This window comes from Cnephaeus nilssonii (genome assembly GCF_951640355.1).
Source record: "Cnephaeus nilssonii genome assembly, chromosome: 20".
Classification (NCBI taxonomy): domain Eukaryota; kingdom Metazoa; phylum Chordata; class Mammalia; order Chiroptera; family Vespertilionidae; genus Cnephaeus; species Cnephaeus nilssonii.
Genome location: NC_137091.1, coordinates 41952590 through 41969266, shown reverse-complemented (window position 1 = coordinate 41969266; position 16677 = coordinate 41952590). Strand labels below are relative to the sequence as shown.

At 52.0% G+C, this 16677-nt stretch overlaps 1 protein-coding gene across 1 annotated transcript; it reads right to left on the bottom strand.

Moving 5' to 3' along the window:
* Nucleotides 1-268: 268 nt before the first annotated feature.
* On the bottom strand, nucleotides 269-14688 carry MEIOSIN (meiosis initiator; the record flags this gene model as incomplete). The annotated part of the gene is given in 13 exon segments (XM_079759803.1): nucleotides 269-437; nucleotides 1055-1144; nucleotides 1830-2071; nucleotides 2141-2302; nucleotides 3390-3463; nucleotides 3838-3993; nucleotides 4649-4749; nucleotides 5540-5639; nucleotides 6582-6661; nucleotides 6663-6720; nucleotides 6723-6803; nucleotides 9286-9397; nucleotides 14590-14688. Coding segments are annotated over 13 exon segments (1524 nt in total), but the record flags the coding sequence as incomplete, so codon positions are not given.
* Nucleotides 14689-16677: the final 1989 nt, after the last annotated feature.

Genomic DNA, 16677 nt, shown 5'->3' with positions numbered 1-16677 from the left:
TTCTCCCTGCATTTCATTCAGAGCTTCCCTCCCCAGGGAAGAAAGGAGCTGTGAGAAGGGCAGAGTTCAGCTGCCCACATACAAGGCAAACACACAAAGCATGGGGTCAATAAACCCACCCCCTCCCAGCCTGCGGGAACTGGCCAAGGAGACCTGCCTAGCAGGGCTGAGGCCCAGGAGGGGGCAACCTCTTCCTCATTGGCTCCAGGTTTCAAACGAGCTGTGGAGCTGCGAGGTGGTGAGGAGGAGAGGTGAAGTGGTTACCCGCTCATCTGTGGCAAGAAGACGGCTGAGAGGCGGGCTGTGAGGAGCAGCGGGCCCTGTCCGCCAGCAGCTGGTAGAAGGGCTTGGGTACCCCCCAGTCCTCATCCTCGCTGCTGGAGCTTTCCTGCTTCACAATCCGATTGTGCTGGCGGCTGAACCTTCGAGCTTTGATGCTGGGGGGAGAGGCAGTGGGGGGGGCCGTTCCTCACTGGCCTCTCGGGCTCTGCCTCCACTAGGGCTCTGGCCCTGCAGTGGCCAGGGCCTGAGCTGAAAGGGAGGCAGGGCTTTACCTGGTCCCACAGGGCGGGCGAACCTCTGGGCCCGGTCTATATAATAGGGCTCCACAGGGGCACTTTGCTGAAGCCCCACACTCCTGTTAGTCTCTGCACACTGAGGGCCAACTGAGAAACAGGCAGGTGGCCGCGCCGAGGTGAAGAGGAGGGGGTTTCCAGAGCGAGGGGAGAGGGAGGAGGGGAGGAGGGAGGAGGCCAAGTGAAAGGGAAGACCCAGTTTCCTGCTCTGAGAAATGCCCTGCGGCAGAGAGGGCAAAAGAAATTTAGGGCAGCGGGGCAATCCCAAATTAAGGTACTTGCCCTTCTAAGCTCCAAGGTAGAGCACCTTTCTACTTCTGTCACCCCAAATATTTCATAAAAGTTTGCAACACCCAAACCTCCCACCCCAGGAAACTCCCAGCCTGTTTCCAATCTCACGAAGCTCAAGGCTCTGACAGCCACGCAGGGTGAGGCGTGGAGGGAGGCCCTCCGCCCCAGCAGGCCGCTGGGCTGCTCACCTGTATGGTCTCCGCTCCTGCTCCGTCATCTCCCGCCAGAGCTGGGCCAGCTGTTTGGTGGCAGTTGTGGATGCAGTGCCCGGGCAGGCTCTGGGACAGGAGGGAGGCGGTAAGGGGAGGCCTGCTTGGGCAAAGACCCAGGTCTGACCTGACCCTTGCCCTCTCAGAGCCTCAGCTTTTCCTTTGAGGACTCAGCTCTTTCCCTCCTGTGTTAGATGTCTTGAAAGGCCCCCATTACACCCTGGAGCTGAGGCATCAAAAAGGGGGGCGCTGACTAAATGGTTGTTGGAAAGACGCCACCTGTATCCACTGCTCCCAATATCAGCCCCCGGATCTTCTCCCCTGTGGCTTGGGGGGCCTCCCATCCCCCAGCTTCAGGCTGGCAATGATGGGTTCTGGGTTGGGCTCCTGATCTACCAAGTCGGACCCAAGAACTTTTTCTTGCAACCTTAGGAATGAGGAGCTCTCCTCCCACAAGGCTTCTAGGATGGGGGCCAGGACATGAGCCTGGACCTTCCAGGACTGACCTTGCCCAGCCGGCCCCACCTGCCTGAGGCGGAAGCCCATCTGGGGGAGAGTGGCACCAAGAGAGGGACAAGGACTCCAGACAGCATCTTGTGGGCGCTTGGGCCCACATCGGAACCTAATCTACCCCTGACTTTTCTCAGGTTATGTAAGCAATTTTCTGGGGGCACGTGTGGCTGAGGACGGGGCCAATGGGTCAGCCAGCAGCGGGCAACCTGCTCTGGGAGGCGGGCAGCCAAAGAGGACCCACCGGATGTATTGCTTCCGGTTCATCCGACAGAACATGATGAAGCCATTGACACACTTTTTCTTCGGCTGCGTGGGGCAGGAGGCTTTCTTGTTCTTGAGCTTCACGGGGCGCCTGTCTGCCCCGCCGCTCCTGCCCTTCCTCCTGGCTGAGGGCAAGGGGGACACCCGCCGGGTGGGGGTCCATGTGTAGTCTCCATCCTCATCGCTCGCGGACTTCAGGTCCGCAGGGTTGGCCTGAGCGTCCTGGGTGGGGGCGGAGAGATGAGAGCTGGCAGGAGAAGCGGGACCCACCTCAATGGCTGTCCCCCTCACCTGCTGCCTCCACACCAGCTCTGTGTCCATGTCGGTGTCCAGGCCCTCAGAGCTGGACGACGCCTGGCTGTCCTCACTCAGCGAGAGGTGGTCCAGTGACGCTGAGGACAGGCACAGGCTGTGGGAGTCAGAAAGGTCTTCAGGGGCCTCAGGGGGGGTGTCCTGGGAGGGGATGTGAGCAGACATTGGTGTCCCTTCATGCCCCAAGTCACTGCTTTCCTAGGAAATGAGCATGAGAAACGTCTCAGATTTAAGACAACCTCATCCAAACACCCCCTGGACATTCAAACAAATGTTCCCAAGTTCCCACAGGGGTCAGAGGGGGACCCTATTGGGCTGAGCTCTTCTGCCTATTTGGGGGGCAATGTCTCTTAATCGCATCAGCTTACCACCTCACATGGTAGCCATGATGTCCCGGGCAAGTCTTAACTTCTCTAAGCATCAATTTCCTCTACAGACGAGCGCTCACTACATGTCTTGCAGGGCTGAGAAGCACCTAGCACAGGGCCTGGCACTTACTAAAGCCTCCACTAAGGGGATCTATTTTCCTACTACTGCCCGTTCACTACTCAGTGAGGCAGTGCCCCGCCGCACACATTGGAGGAGAATGGTTGGGGACCAGGGCTAGGGCTGCCCCTTTGTCAGATGGACAGCGAGCTCCTGGGGCAGACAGTGGCGACAGAGGTCAGTGTGGGGCTTGGGAGGGAGCCTTTCCAACTGAGGATTCCTGAGGTTGCTCATCTATTTTCTGTCAAATGGGGTCCAGAGACCTTGGTCTCATAGAGCAGTTGTAATATTATGTGGGGTCTTTTATGGGCACCTAGCAGTTTAAAATATATATATATATTGATTTTAGAGAGAGGAAGGGAGAGGGATAGAGAGAAACATCAATTGTGAGAATCACTGATTGGCTGCCTCCTGCCCGCCCCCTACTAGCGACCAGCCCGCAACCTGAGCATGTGCCCTGACCAGGAATTGACACTCAACCTCCTGGTTCGTGGGCTGATGCTCAACCACTGAGCCACACCAGCCAGGCCCTGACAGCCTTGTAGCTCTCATCCCTTTTGTCTAGTTCATTCCAAGTGCCCAGCACAGGGTGGGCGCCTGGTGGCCAACAGTGAGCATTCAAAGGATGAGCAGATGAGCCTCTGGAAACGTTGAGGGGATGGATGAGTGAATCGAGCAGGCGAGTGACTCATGGAAAGCAGGACGGCCGTTCCTGTGGATGGAGGGGTGGAGAGATGCCTACCTTCTTCAGTGGTACTTCCAGCACGCAGGCAGAAGGTGAAGACACAGGATCTAAGAAAACTTCTTCAAAGAGAGCTGTCCGGGAGGGAAGCCAGAGGTTGGTATGAAACTGGCTCCCTCATGGCACCAGGGCTCTGTGCCACTCCCTAGGTTTCGGGATCTCCTCCGCCATATTCAAATCTAGCTCCCAGGCCAGCTCCCCGGGGCCACCTCTCCCCCAGGCAGAGCGAATTGGTCCCTGCTGCAGGCTTCTGGAGCCTCCCGCTCCCCACGCCGGCCTGGGGCTCCCCCACACCCCCACTAGGCTATGGGCTCTTCGAGGCAGGGCCCGGACAGCATTCATCCCTGGGCATCCAGCACTGCCCAGCACAAGGCTGCACACTTACTTGGTGGGATCACCGTGTGTTTTCTGAATGAACCAAGGGTCAGGTCCAGCCCTGCATGCTCACCTTGGGTCAGGTACTCGCTGCCATCCTCCAAGACCTGTTCTGGCAGCAGCTTCCCTGGGGAGCTGAAGAGGGAAGGACTGAGACCTAGGATCTCGCTCGGTTGGCCCATCACACTCCAGTTGTCAATCTGGGGAGGCTCCAAGGCCAGTGGGCTTCCTGAAAAGGAAACATCAAGCTTGGGGTGTGGTCACAGATTGCCCTCTGCCCCAGCTGGCTTTGAGGAGATGGTGCCAGACGCTGGGGAAAGGTGACTGTCAACTGCTCATTTTGAGTGCTTGGTGGAGGAAATTAAGAGGCACAATGCCTGTCATTATACCAGGGATGGCAAAAAAAATAAAATTAAAAAACTATAATAATAAAAGTGTAATATGCTAATTAGACCGGATGTCCTTCTGGATGACCTTCCAGACGAAGCTGGGGCTGCAAGGGAAGCCTGGGTCCCAGGTGCCAGAGGGAAGCCGGTGCTGGCAGCCGGGGGAAGGAAGGCCTACTCTTGCACGAATTTCGTGTATCGGGCCTCTAGTCAGTATCATAATGTGTCAGATCTGACAGAATGATTGTAGCTACCTGGAGCTGTGTTAAGAAGGATTCTGAGGTAGTGTCTGGGATCACCAGAAACAGTGATGCTTGATTAACAATATCTGCCATGGCAACCAATGGTGAGGCTAGTGACTGTGTGCTTGCCATCCCTGTGCTTAGCGGACATCTATTCACCTTCCCACTGTCCCCCCTTCTACTGAGATCCTCAGAAGGGAGGTACCAGGAAGGCCCCACACCAGCCTACAAGGAAGAGAGACAGAGTTTCAGTCACCATGAGGGCTGCCCTCTGGGGTCCAGGCAGGAAGCCAAGGGTCAGTGTCTGGGGCCTCCTTGTCCATCTCCTCACTGGAATCGTAGAACACCAGCTTGTACCTGCAAGAGGTGGAATTCAAGAGGCAGAGCCGGAGCCCTCGGCTGGGAATTGCTGTATCCCTGAGTGAGCTGTCCCCCCGTTGGGTGACTCAGTGCTGCCCACTGTGAGGTAAGACAGGGATCACTCCATGCTGGCTGCTGGGGAGAGCTGGGGGCAGCAAGCTTAGTCAGCTTGAGGTGCTGCCCTCATAGAGCTTCAAGGTTTGTGAGGAGAGACAGCTGTAATCGGGCACTGGCCACACAGTTATGGGGGGTTGGGGAGGTCAGACAGGTGGGCAGGGCAGGAGGGAGGATAGCACTGCTTGGCCTGAAGGAGGTAGAGTTTTCCAAGTAGATGAGGGGACCAGGCTTGCTGGGAAGAGGGATCAGAGTCCAGAGGGGGCAAGGGCATGGCTCCCAGGGGGCGTGGTGAGTATTTGCAGGTGTTAAGGGTAAGTTTCATGGGTGAGGGGCAGGAGAGGGTGCTGGCAAGGTGAGCTGAGGCCAGAGAAGTTCTCAAATGCCAATGAAGATATTTGGGCTCTGAGGGAGGGCTTTAAGCCACAAACTGACATGGTCTAAGTTTGTGTGACTAGTAAGGATGGCTTAGAAGGGTGAGACGGGAGACAGGGATATGGTGAGAGGCTGGGGCCCATCTCTCCTTCGAGCTTATGATGCCTGTGGAAAGCTAGGCCCACAGCAGTGCTCGTGCCACAGACACCATCAGATGTAAATCAACCTCATTTCTCACGGCCCCTCAGCCATTGCAGACCAAACACAGTCTCCCCGAGAGCCCCTGGCTTTTCCTTACCTGGGATAGGGCTGTGTTCTGTAGAGAAAATAGGTCCTCTCGGCCCCTTGCTGGGCCCCGAAGGCAGGGTAAGGCCCATCATCCTGGACATTGTTTTTGCCTAAGGAGGCAATTTAGGATGATCACTCCTCTGCCTGGGACGGACTCCAGACTCACAGATGCTGAGATGAAGAGGTGCCACAGCCTCCCCTCCCCCATCCTAGGCAAAACCTCAAGCTTTGGGACCTCTGCATGGGGCTCAGGGGCCACCCAAATCAGCACTAGGTTTCTGGAATTCCACTCCTTTATCCAAAGGTGTAAGGAAGATAAAATCCTTAAGTGGAATAGTGACGATGAAGATGATAATAGCAAACAAGTACAGAGTGCTTACCATGGCCAGCACAGTTGTAAGTATTCTACATACTAGTCACTGACCCTTTGTGAAAGAGTACCATTATTACCCCCATTTTACAGTTAAGTAAACTGAGGCATTGAGCTATTAAGTAACTTGCCCAAAGCCACATAACTAGCCGAACTGGGAAGCCCTCCCTCCCCAGGTGGGCCAGGCGCCTCCTCTGGGCCCTCATGCTCCCTGGACAACCCCAGGGTGTTGGGACCACTCTGGACCATCAGTGATAGTGTGTGACTCCTTCACTGGACTGTCCCCAGCACCCAGCACATGGCCTGGCCGAGGCAATGCTTAGAGAGTAAGGGCTGGATGAACAGGTGGATAGAGGATAGAATGGCTCAGGCCATGTCTTCCCTTGCCCACTTTCTCGCCTGACTCTCTGCTGAGTGAGCCATCACGCCTTTTGAAGCTGGTACAGGGACAGGGAGTCCCTAGAGTTCTGCCACTCGCAGCCCTCACACAAGAGTGGCACTGACTCTGTCCCGCCCTTACACCCACAGCAGAGCCTGAAGGGAAAAGAAAACTGGGAAAGAGACCATAGCTGTATGAGGTGAGAGACGTTGACGTCCCAGCTAACCAGGACTGTGTCTGGATGTTGCGGATGCCTAATAAGGGGTGTACAAGTGACTGGCTAAATTAATGGTGAGGGAAGACCAGCTTGAGATGTCACAGTAACGCTGTTCTTAGCCACATCCAGCAATGTCAGCCAGGACCTTCCTCCATTTCTGTCACCTTAAGGCAAAGACAATGCAGCATCTTGGAGGAGTGCTGGTCCCCTCCACGTTTCCTCCCTCTGGTCTGGGGGAGGGGTCACCTGCTTCTTGGGCTTGTCCAGGGCCAGACAGCAACAAGGGTTCTGGGCCCGGGTCTGGCGTTCTGGGACAGCAGAGAGATGGCATCAGATGCGGCTGGGGCCTTGAGTACCACTAGAAGATGGCTCAGGTGGGAGGTCTTCTTTGCTCTGGGCCCAACCACCTGTCTCAAAGCTTTGCCTGGCCCAACCACTCAGCGCTTCCTGGATAAGCCTGGATCCTTAGTTACAGGCCGCAGTCTGACACTCCCTTCTCTTGCTAATAGGCTGGAATCACCTTGCCAGCTTGGAAAAAAGACTGAAGCCCCGCTTGCACCTCAGACCACTGAAACCGACCTTCTGGTGTGAGACACAGGCACAGGCACTTTTGAAGGCACCTGGATGATTCAGATGTGCAGCCAGGGCTGGAAATCACTGACTAAGTCCAGCTCCCATTTTAAAGACATGGAAACTGAGGCCCGCAAAAGGGAGAGGACAAGTAGTGAGTCACAGCAAGGCTGAGGCTGGACCCAGGACACTGGTCTTCACTCTTAGGTCTTTCCTCCCTGACGTCCATGCTCCCTGACTCTCTGGCCGGGGATGGGTTACGCCATAAAGACAATAAATGCTGACAGTAGCTTCCCTTCCCTGGGAACTGGCATATGCCTCTCCACTTAAGCATTGCTTGAGTGGTACGTCTTCAGGCTCCTAATCCTCAAGACCTCCCTGTGGCAGGCACTGCAATTTCCAGATGAGGAGGAGGCTCAGAGGACAGTGCACCCCCGGTCTCAGAGCTAGTAAGAGGAGGAGCCAGAAATTGAACCCAGGCGTGTCCGACTCTGAAGCTTCGCTAGGGGCTCAGGATTGCTGACTGGGCCTCCGAGGGGTGTGATGACCCTGAAGAAGGAGCCCCACTTCCATCTGAACCCAACTTCCTGTCTGCCTCCACTGACAGCTTGTACCTGACGCACGGGTCAGCTTCTTCTTCCTAGGTGTCCGACAGGCTCCCCCAAGGCAGGACTGACAAGAGTGTGGGCAGTTGGATGGGGTGACGTGTCTCTGCCTTGCTGAGCCCACAGTGGAGTTCCGGCCCAGCCCTGCACAGGACAAAGAAGGAGAGAGGTCAGGCCCTCCCAAATCCTCCCTCCCAGACAATGCTTCCCAAAGCGGGGTGGTCCACCACAGTCCATGGGAGGAGATCAGACTTGTCTGAGGTTGCACAGTCAGGCACCAAAGGTGCAGGCAGAACACTGGGGCTTCCCCAGGCCATTCTGGGCCTTGGCAGAGAGGGAAGACAGACTCAGTGTTTCCCAAATTCGCCCCCATTTTCCCCACCCCAAACCAATTCCTCCTCCTACCTTCCTCAAGACAGCGAGTGTTCCACCACCCATCCTGGGTCACCAGGTCTCCCTCAGGCCTCTCAATTCTTCCCCATTACCATCTCCCAGATGTACCCTCTTCTGTCTACACTCAGCTATCATGCCAGATGGGGCTGCATTGTCTCCTGACTGGACCACTCCTGAAAGTATGTTCACTGATCTCCCTGACTCCAGTTTCTCACTTACTAACCAATCCTCCACACTAGATGTTAGGGACCTCTTTCTAAAAAATAACCTGCAGCCCAGCCGAGTGTGGCTCAGCAGTTGAGCATCAACCCAGGAACCAAGAGGTCACTGGTTCGATTCCCGGTCAGGGTACATGCCCAGGTTTTTGGCTTGATCCTCAGTAGGGGGCATGAAGGAGGCAGCCGATCAATGATTCTCTCTCATCATTGATGTTTCTATCTCTCTCCTTCTCCCTTCCTCTCTGAAATCAATAAAAATATATTTAAAATATGTCAAAGATCTTCACAGAGAACATTAAAAAACAAAACAAAACAAAAAAAACCCTGCAAAAACCTGATCATGGCTTGCCCTGGCTGAAAGTCCTTCAGTAAGTCTCATCTTCATCTCCCTCCTCAGGCGGGTGCTCAAAGGCCTTCAGGATCTTGTCTCTTCCTCTTTCCTACCCTTCTTGCCTGTGTATGTTTTACACCAGTAAGGATAGCACCCAGCACATACAGTACTGGATGACTGGCATGTTCTAGGCATTGTGCTACAATACTCTCTACTTGTACTACTCATTTAATCTTCACGACAAACACAGGAGGGAAGTACTGGTCTTAGTCCCGTTTTGCAGATGAGGAAACAGAAGCACCGAGAGGTTATGGAAACAAGACATGTATCTGAGTCAGGATCTGGCTCAAGAGCCTGCGCTTGTCCTTTCGATGCTACATGGCCCCTCCAACCACACCCATCTGCTTGGCTGTCCCCAGACATTCCACACATGTCTTCTCATGCCTGCACGCTGGCTCAGATCGTTTCTTCTACTTGGCAGGGCTCCCCCTTCTACTGTCCTCAAAGGCCCAGCGCCAAGACCCCTCCCCGCACAGTTTTCCCAGACACCCTGCTCTGACTTTGCCCCCATGTGAGGCTGTGTGATCCTGGAGGGCCTGGAATGGTTGAAGTCACTCAGGGTCCCTGACAGCAGGACAATACTGACGTAGCAGGCCCTGGGAAACGGACTTACCCCCAGCTCCATCTTCCCCATTGACGGTGTGGAATTTGAGCAAGGCCTTGGCCACATCGATGTTTCTCTGGAGGTACTGGATGTAGTGCAGGATGTACTGCAGAATCTCCTTCTGCCCACAAAAGAAAGACAGGGTTATGCACAAGAGTGGGGGCCCGAGACAACGAGAGGCTGCCAGAGACCAGAGGCAGAAAGGCTCCAGGACCCCAATCCCCACCCCAACAGTTCCTCCATTGACAGGCATGTTCCTATTTTGCTCTTTAGTTCTCATTGTGGCCCAGCAAGGTAGCGTTACAAGTAAGGAAACTGAGGCTCAGAGTGTAATGGCATTTGCTAAGGTTACAGAGATGACACGGCCAAGCTGGGATCTAAACCCAGGTCCAGTTTTCCGGCACACTGTTCAGCTTCCCACCCCTGGCCCTTTGCACATGCCGTATTGTCTTTCTGCAAAGCCTCCTCTTCTTCCCACATACTTCCTCTCCGGGCATCTCCTCCTTTGAGCTTCCAGAAGCTTTCCCCCTTCCCCCCTCTCGCCCAGGCTGGGTCAGATGTCCCTCCTAGGCACTCTTATAACACCCTGGGCCTGATTCCACCAAGGCACTTGCCACACTGTTTTATAATTATCTGTTCACACAGCATTCCCTTCCACTGACCTTGGATTAGCTGAGGGTAGAGACTGTAACTAGCTGATTTCTACATCTCAAGCACACAGAATCGAGAGGTGGCTTAGCCAATGACTGCTAAAGTAGTGAATCTCCCCCACAGCACCAAGTGTGAAGACTCCTGCCCACCAGGCATCACCCGTCCAGCCACCAAACACTGATTGGTATTGGTATTGGTATTGGTATTGGTATTGGTATTGGTATTGGAGCTACTCCTGCCCTAGCCAGTTTGGCTCAGTGGATAGAGCATCAGCGTGCAGACCAAATGGTACCGGGTTCAATTCCGGTCAAGGGCACTTACCTTGGTTGCACACTCCTACCCTGGTCGGGGCACCTGCAGGAGGCAACCAATTGATGTATTTCTCTCACATCGATGTTTCTCTCTATCTTTCCCTCTCTCTTCCACTCTCCCTAAAAATCAGTGGAAAAATATCCTCGAGTAAGGATTAACAAAACAAACAAAAAAGACTACCCCCCACTAAGGGCCAAGTATGTAAGGATGACCTAGACATACTTTTGTTTGCCTTCATGGAACTTACCATACAGTGAGGGCAGCAAACATTAATAAACTCATAAATCATACAAAATTATCATTAAGCATCTATGTATATAAAAGCCTAAGCGACCATCGCAACCGAATGGATGACTGAACAGGCTGTGTGGGGCGACCAGGCCGGCAGGGGGGTTAGTGAGGGGCGACCAAACGACTGAACAGCAGGCTGCGTGGGGTGACCAGGTGGCAGGGGGGTAGTGAGGGGCAACCAAACAACTGAGCAGCAGGCTGCATGGGGTGACCAGGCCCACAGGGGGGATAGTTGGGAGTGACTAGGCCGGCAGGGGGGGACAGTTGAGGGTGACCAGGCCAGCAGGGGGGCCAGTTAAGGGCTATCAGGCAGGCAGACAGGAGAGGAGTTAGGAGCCAGTGGTCCCGGATTGTGAGAGGGATCCTGGATTGGAGAGGGTGCAGGCTGGGCTGAGGAGACCTCCCCCGCCCCCCGTGCAATTAAACTTAGATGTTCAGAAAGTCCCCTTGGAAGCAGCAGCATTTAAATTGAGACCTGAAGAATGAAAGGAGTTAGCCTGGTCAAGACATGAGGGAAGAACATCAATAAGTATTTTTTTTGGATCGTACTGGATCCCTAGAATAACAATAAAGCCATTAGTAGTAATCTTCCAAACCCAAACATGGTCTCTAGAGGGGACTTATGTGAAACCGTTCCATAAAATACGATACAGACAGTCACTGAAATTGTTTAACCTGATCCACGAAAGGAAGCTATGATCCAACTAAGGAATACATGTAACACAAGCAAGGGACTATTAGTTTGGAAGGGCCTGGTTCCAATCTGCCACTTCCTGGCTGTGCACTGGGAGCAGTTGTTTTACTTCTTTGAGCCTCAGCTTCCTCATCTGTGCAGTGGGGATGAGATGCTCATTCAGGCTCAGAAGATTATCATTAGGAGTAAATAAATTAGTGTGTGTGAAATCGCCCAGCACAGAGCCTGATACGTTAGTTGCCTAATAAATACTTAGTTGATGACAGTGAGAGTACTTTCGGTAAGTTCTCAGGGGATTAAATGAGAACCTTTTCTAACTTTTTATAACCAGACCAGGGTTTTTTCCAGAGCAGATACTATGTTTTTAGTTTAGTATCTCCAACACCAGGCTTGGCACATGGTGGGCACTCATTAAGCTGAAGTCTTTGTAAACTGTAAAGTAATATAAAATGTTACTTATTATTACTAATATAAAGGTTTTGTGCAGGAGGGTATTGGGCCTCATCTCTGATTTCAGGACAAAGGCTCAGAAATTGAAATTTCTTAGTTTGGGAACTGCACCAAAGGTTCAAATACCAGAGATCTTCGGAGGGTGAGATGGACAGGTCCTGCAACTTCCTCAACAGATGAAATTCATTCATTCGTTCATTCATTCATTCATTCATTCAACAAACATCTATTGAGCACTGAATGACAGAGTGGTTGAGGATGTGGGCCTTTGGAAAGAGACACATCTGCCTCTCTCTCACTGTAAGCTGGCTGTGTTTCTCTGCACAATATGACCACTCTGTGCTTCAGTTTCCTCAAACCAAAAAATGAGCATAAACATATGCATCTCAAAAAAGCCTTGTGGGGAGGATTAAATAAGAAAATGTACATAAAACATTTGGCATTCAGGGTCTGACACCTAGAACTCTCAGTCCATTGGGATCAATTGTTCAATGGTTATTATCTGCTCTATGCTAGGCCCTGTGGGGCTCTGGGGATAGAGATTTATCTGTTATGGTCCTTGCCATCTCTGAACTATGCATGTAAAGGGGGTCAGAGATACGAAAACAATCAGTAATATGCTGAAGGCTTTGGTGGCCAGAGGAAGAAGCTACAGCATCATACAGGGCAGGGGGCGCTTAACCAGCCAGAATGGTGCGTTGGGATGTCACAGATCTAAGCTGCAGCCCGTCTCAAACGCAGGAGAGGCCACACGTGATGGCCCCTGTTAGTTCACTGAGCAGCGGACTGAGCAGGCCACATAGCCCAGATGAACTGTGATGGACTTTAAGCAGACTGGTCAAGTGCAAAGTTGGGGACTGACAGGAACTCAGGTTGTATGTGGAGCAGGGTCCCAGGACTGAACTTAGGATGAAGATGTAGAAAATCAATGGTAAGGAAAGCAGGCTGAGGCCTGGGGAGAATTCCGTGAGGAGATGTGGCATCTGGTCAGCGATAAAATTAGGCCTGTCCCCTGACGACAAGGTCATTCCTCCAGAGCAGGGACCGTGTCCCAGACATCTCTGCCCTTCCTGCCAAGAGCTTAGGACAGCATCTGTGTACCAAATACTCCAATGATTGACGACAGAGGACAAAACCCCCCAGTATTTTTGAGCACCGTGGTGGTCTGTGTAATGCCTCTCCCCAAAACATCCATGTCCTCGTCCCCAGAACCTGTGATTATGTTGCCTTCTATGACAAAGGGGACTTGGCAGTGTGCTTTATATGACTGAATAAGGACCTTCAGGTGGGGAGGTTATTCTGGATTATCTCAGTGGGTCCACTGTAATCACAAGGGTTTCTTATAAGCTGGAGGCAGGAAGGTCAAAGGCAGAGAAGGTGAAATGACAAGGGAAGCAGAGAGAGAGAAGACGAGATTTGAAAATGCTACTCTTCTGGCTCTGAAGGGGCCGTGAGCCAAGGGACATAGGTGACCTCTAGAACTTGGCAAAGGAAAGAAAACACATTCTCCCCTGGAGCCTCCAAGAACCAAGTCTGCTGACACCCTGACTTTAGACCAGTGAGACTAATTTCGGATTTCTGACCTCCAGAACTGTAGGAGAATAAACTTGTCTTGGTTTAAACCAGTAAACTTGTGGTAATTTGTTACAGTAGCAACAAGAAACTAATATAAGGCCCTAGCCGTCTTGGCTCAGTGGACAGAGCGTCGGCCTGTGGACCAAAGGGTCCCGGGTTCGATTCCGGTCAAGGGCATGTACCTGGGTTGCAGGCTCCTCCCTGGCCCAGGCCCTGGTCAGGGCACATGCAGGAGGCAACAAATCTATGTGTTTCTCTCACATCGATATTTCTCTCTGTCTTTCCCTCTCTCTTACACTCTCTCTAAAAGACCAATGGAAAAATATCCTCGGGTGAGGATTAACAAAAAAAATAATAAAATAAAATAAAATAAAATAAGCACCCATGACTGAGAGATATTTAGGGGGAGAATCAACATGACTGGGGACTGATGGAATGTGGCAGGCAGGGAGAAGCTTAGGGTTGGGATCTGGCAAATCTTTCCAAAACACCTGCTCCTCGGACCCTCTCTGGAGGCAAGTAGCACGCTCTAGCTGGGACCAGTTACTCCTGTGTTCAAAGCTTTATCTTCCTGCCAAATTCTGAGTTCCCAGAGGATGAGGACTGGGTCTCAAATTTCTTTCCCTCCCCTTGTCATAATCATAAAAGCTCTGACATCCAATAATCTTTCCATAAAATGGCTGATGGATGAATAAATAAATGACTGAATGAGAGGAACTATAGCAAGAAAACATCACACCAAGCCTTCAGGATCTCTGAGTCTCCCAGTAAGTTGTTCCCATTGCGAGTGAGGTGTTAGCTCAGCACCATCTACATTTATTGAATAGCCAACGGGGACACGCAGAGAAGCTTTGTCTGTTTCTACCCAGTGCAGATGATACCCACGGGCCACAAAACAGGGAGGGAACCGACATTTATTCAGGGCCTGTCATGGCTATTATGCCATTTTGGCTTCACGGTATCTCTGGGTAGGAGGAGTTATCTTTACTCATTTTACAGCTGAGAAACACAAAGCGTGAGAGGCTGAAAACCTGAGTGACCTGCCCAGGGTTCTGTAGTTATGGAGCTGGAGGGCTCAAACCCATGGCTGGTTGACTCCCAAAGCAATGACCTCTACCTGGCTCCTTGCCTATTTCCCCCTCCCAGCTCCTCCTGCCTCCCTTGTGAGAAAGAATCTTGGAGTCATGTGCTCAGACGCCCAGGAATTCCCAGTCCCATCGCAGTGCTGTCACTGAAAGTCTGTCTACTCGTAGGTTTCTCAGGACAAGGGAAGTTAACCAGCTTACCGACATTTTAAAATCCAGCTCCCAAATCCACCTCCACTCCTTCGGTCCACATACCTTAGTAAGCTTCTTGCTACTGGTCTTTGGGGCCAGAGGTAGCAGCAATGCCAACTCATGGAGTTTGCTGGTGTGGTTTTTTCTTGGCTTCCTGTTTTGGGACAAAAAGAGGTGTTTTTTTGTTTTTTGTTTTGTTTTTAAAATATATTTTATTGATTTTTTTACAGAGACGAAGGGAGAGGGATAGAGAGTTAGAAACATCGATGAGAGAGAAGCATCGATCAGCACCTCCTGCACATTCCCTACTGGGTATGTACCCACAACCAAGGTACATTCCCTTGACCGAAATTGAACCTGGGACCCTTGAGTCCGCAGACCGACGCTCTATCCACTGAGCCAAACTGGTTAGGGCCAAAAACAGGTTTTGATTAGGACATCCAAAATGGAATTTGGTATCTGAATCCCAAACCTCCTGTCTCATTGTTCCTCATCTCAGGGATGTCCCCCACCCCAGGCACCTGAGACAGAGTCCCGGGCATCATCTGGACAGCTTCCCTTAGCCCCTTGTACAATCAGTCACCAAATCTTGTCCATTCCTCCTCTGATCCCTTCTCTCCATCCCTGCACTCCTGGCTTAGTCCGTTTACTGACATACAAATGGGTCTCCCAGCTTCCCACCTGGCCTCCTCCAATCCATACTGTCTAGTAGAATCAGAGTGATCTTTCTGAAATACGAATCTGACCGTAGTTTTCTCATCTGTGCAATGGGCATGAGGATATTCATTCAGGGTCAGAGGATTAGCAATAGGACTAAATAAATTAGAGCGTGTGAAATCGCCCAGCACAGAACCTGACACATTAGTTGCCTAATGGGTGCTTCAAACGTCTCAATGCCATCCCGTTATTAAGGATCAAGTTTAAACCCTCAACATTTGGGGGGTGGGCACACCGTGCAATATATAGAACGTGTGACATAGAAACCCACGCCTGAAACCTATATGCTCATGTTGACCAATGCCACCCCAATTAATTTAATTAATAAATATTTTAACACAAAAACTCTCAATGTGGCTTACAATACCCCTCATGGTCTGGCCTGGCTGGCCATTCTCTTACTTCCTTTGGTTCTCTCCCTTTGTCTGACCCTAACTCCACAGGAAGGTGAGGTATCTTTGCTATGGTCCCCCAGCCCCAGGGTTCATGATCTTCTCTGACCCCTGAACTGGGCTGAGAGCTGCACCTAGAACAGGGTCTGGTACCTAGAACAGGGCCTGGTACCTAGAACAGGGCCTGGTACCTAGAACAGGGCCTGGTACACTGCCGGAACTCAGTGCATGTTTGCTAAATGAACGATTAAAAAAAGGCATGCCCTAGCTCAGTGGTCAGCAAACCGCGGCTCGCGAGCCACATGCGGCTCTTTGGCCCCTTGAGTGTTCTAATGCCACTTCTTCAAAATAGACTCGCCCAGGCCAAAAACCGACTTCTGTGCATGGGCCACGAAGTTTCAATCGCACTGTACGTGCGCGCCCGCACGTGGTATTTTGTGGAAGGGCCTAGCTGGTTTGGCTCAGTGGATAGTGTCAGCCCACGGACTAAAGGGTCGTAGGTTCAATTCCAGTCAAGGTCATGTACCTCGGTTGCAGGCCCTGGCCCCCTGGTCAGGGCGTGTTTGGGAGGCAACCAATCCTTGTGTTTCTCTCACTCTGTCTCTCCCCCTCCCTTCCACTCTCTCTAAATATCAATGGAAAAAAATTCTCTGGTGAGGATTAACAACAACAAAAGGACATGAAAACAGTTGACTCCTGGGCAGATGAAGAACTTCTAGGGTCTAATCCCTGAATTAATAATTCATAATATGCCCATACACACACACCTCCATACCCTCTCCTAACAGATGGAGACACAAAGACATTGGGCCCTGCCTCCTAAATTACACACATATGCCATTGCTTTTGCTACTCCTTCAGGAATGCCCAAACACCTCTGTCTCCGTCAATCTTTTTTTCTCCTTCCTTCAGGGCCTAGTTCAAATGTCACTTGCCCCAACCTCCCTTGCCTTCCTGCCTGGCCCTGGGCTGGATGGACACCGTGGAAACGGAGAAGAATCACTGTCTCTGTCCTTGAGGAAATGGAGTAGTGTGAACGACA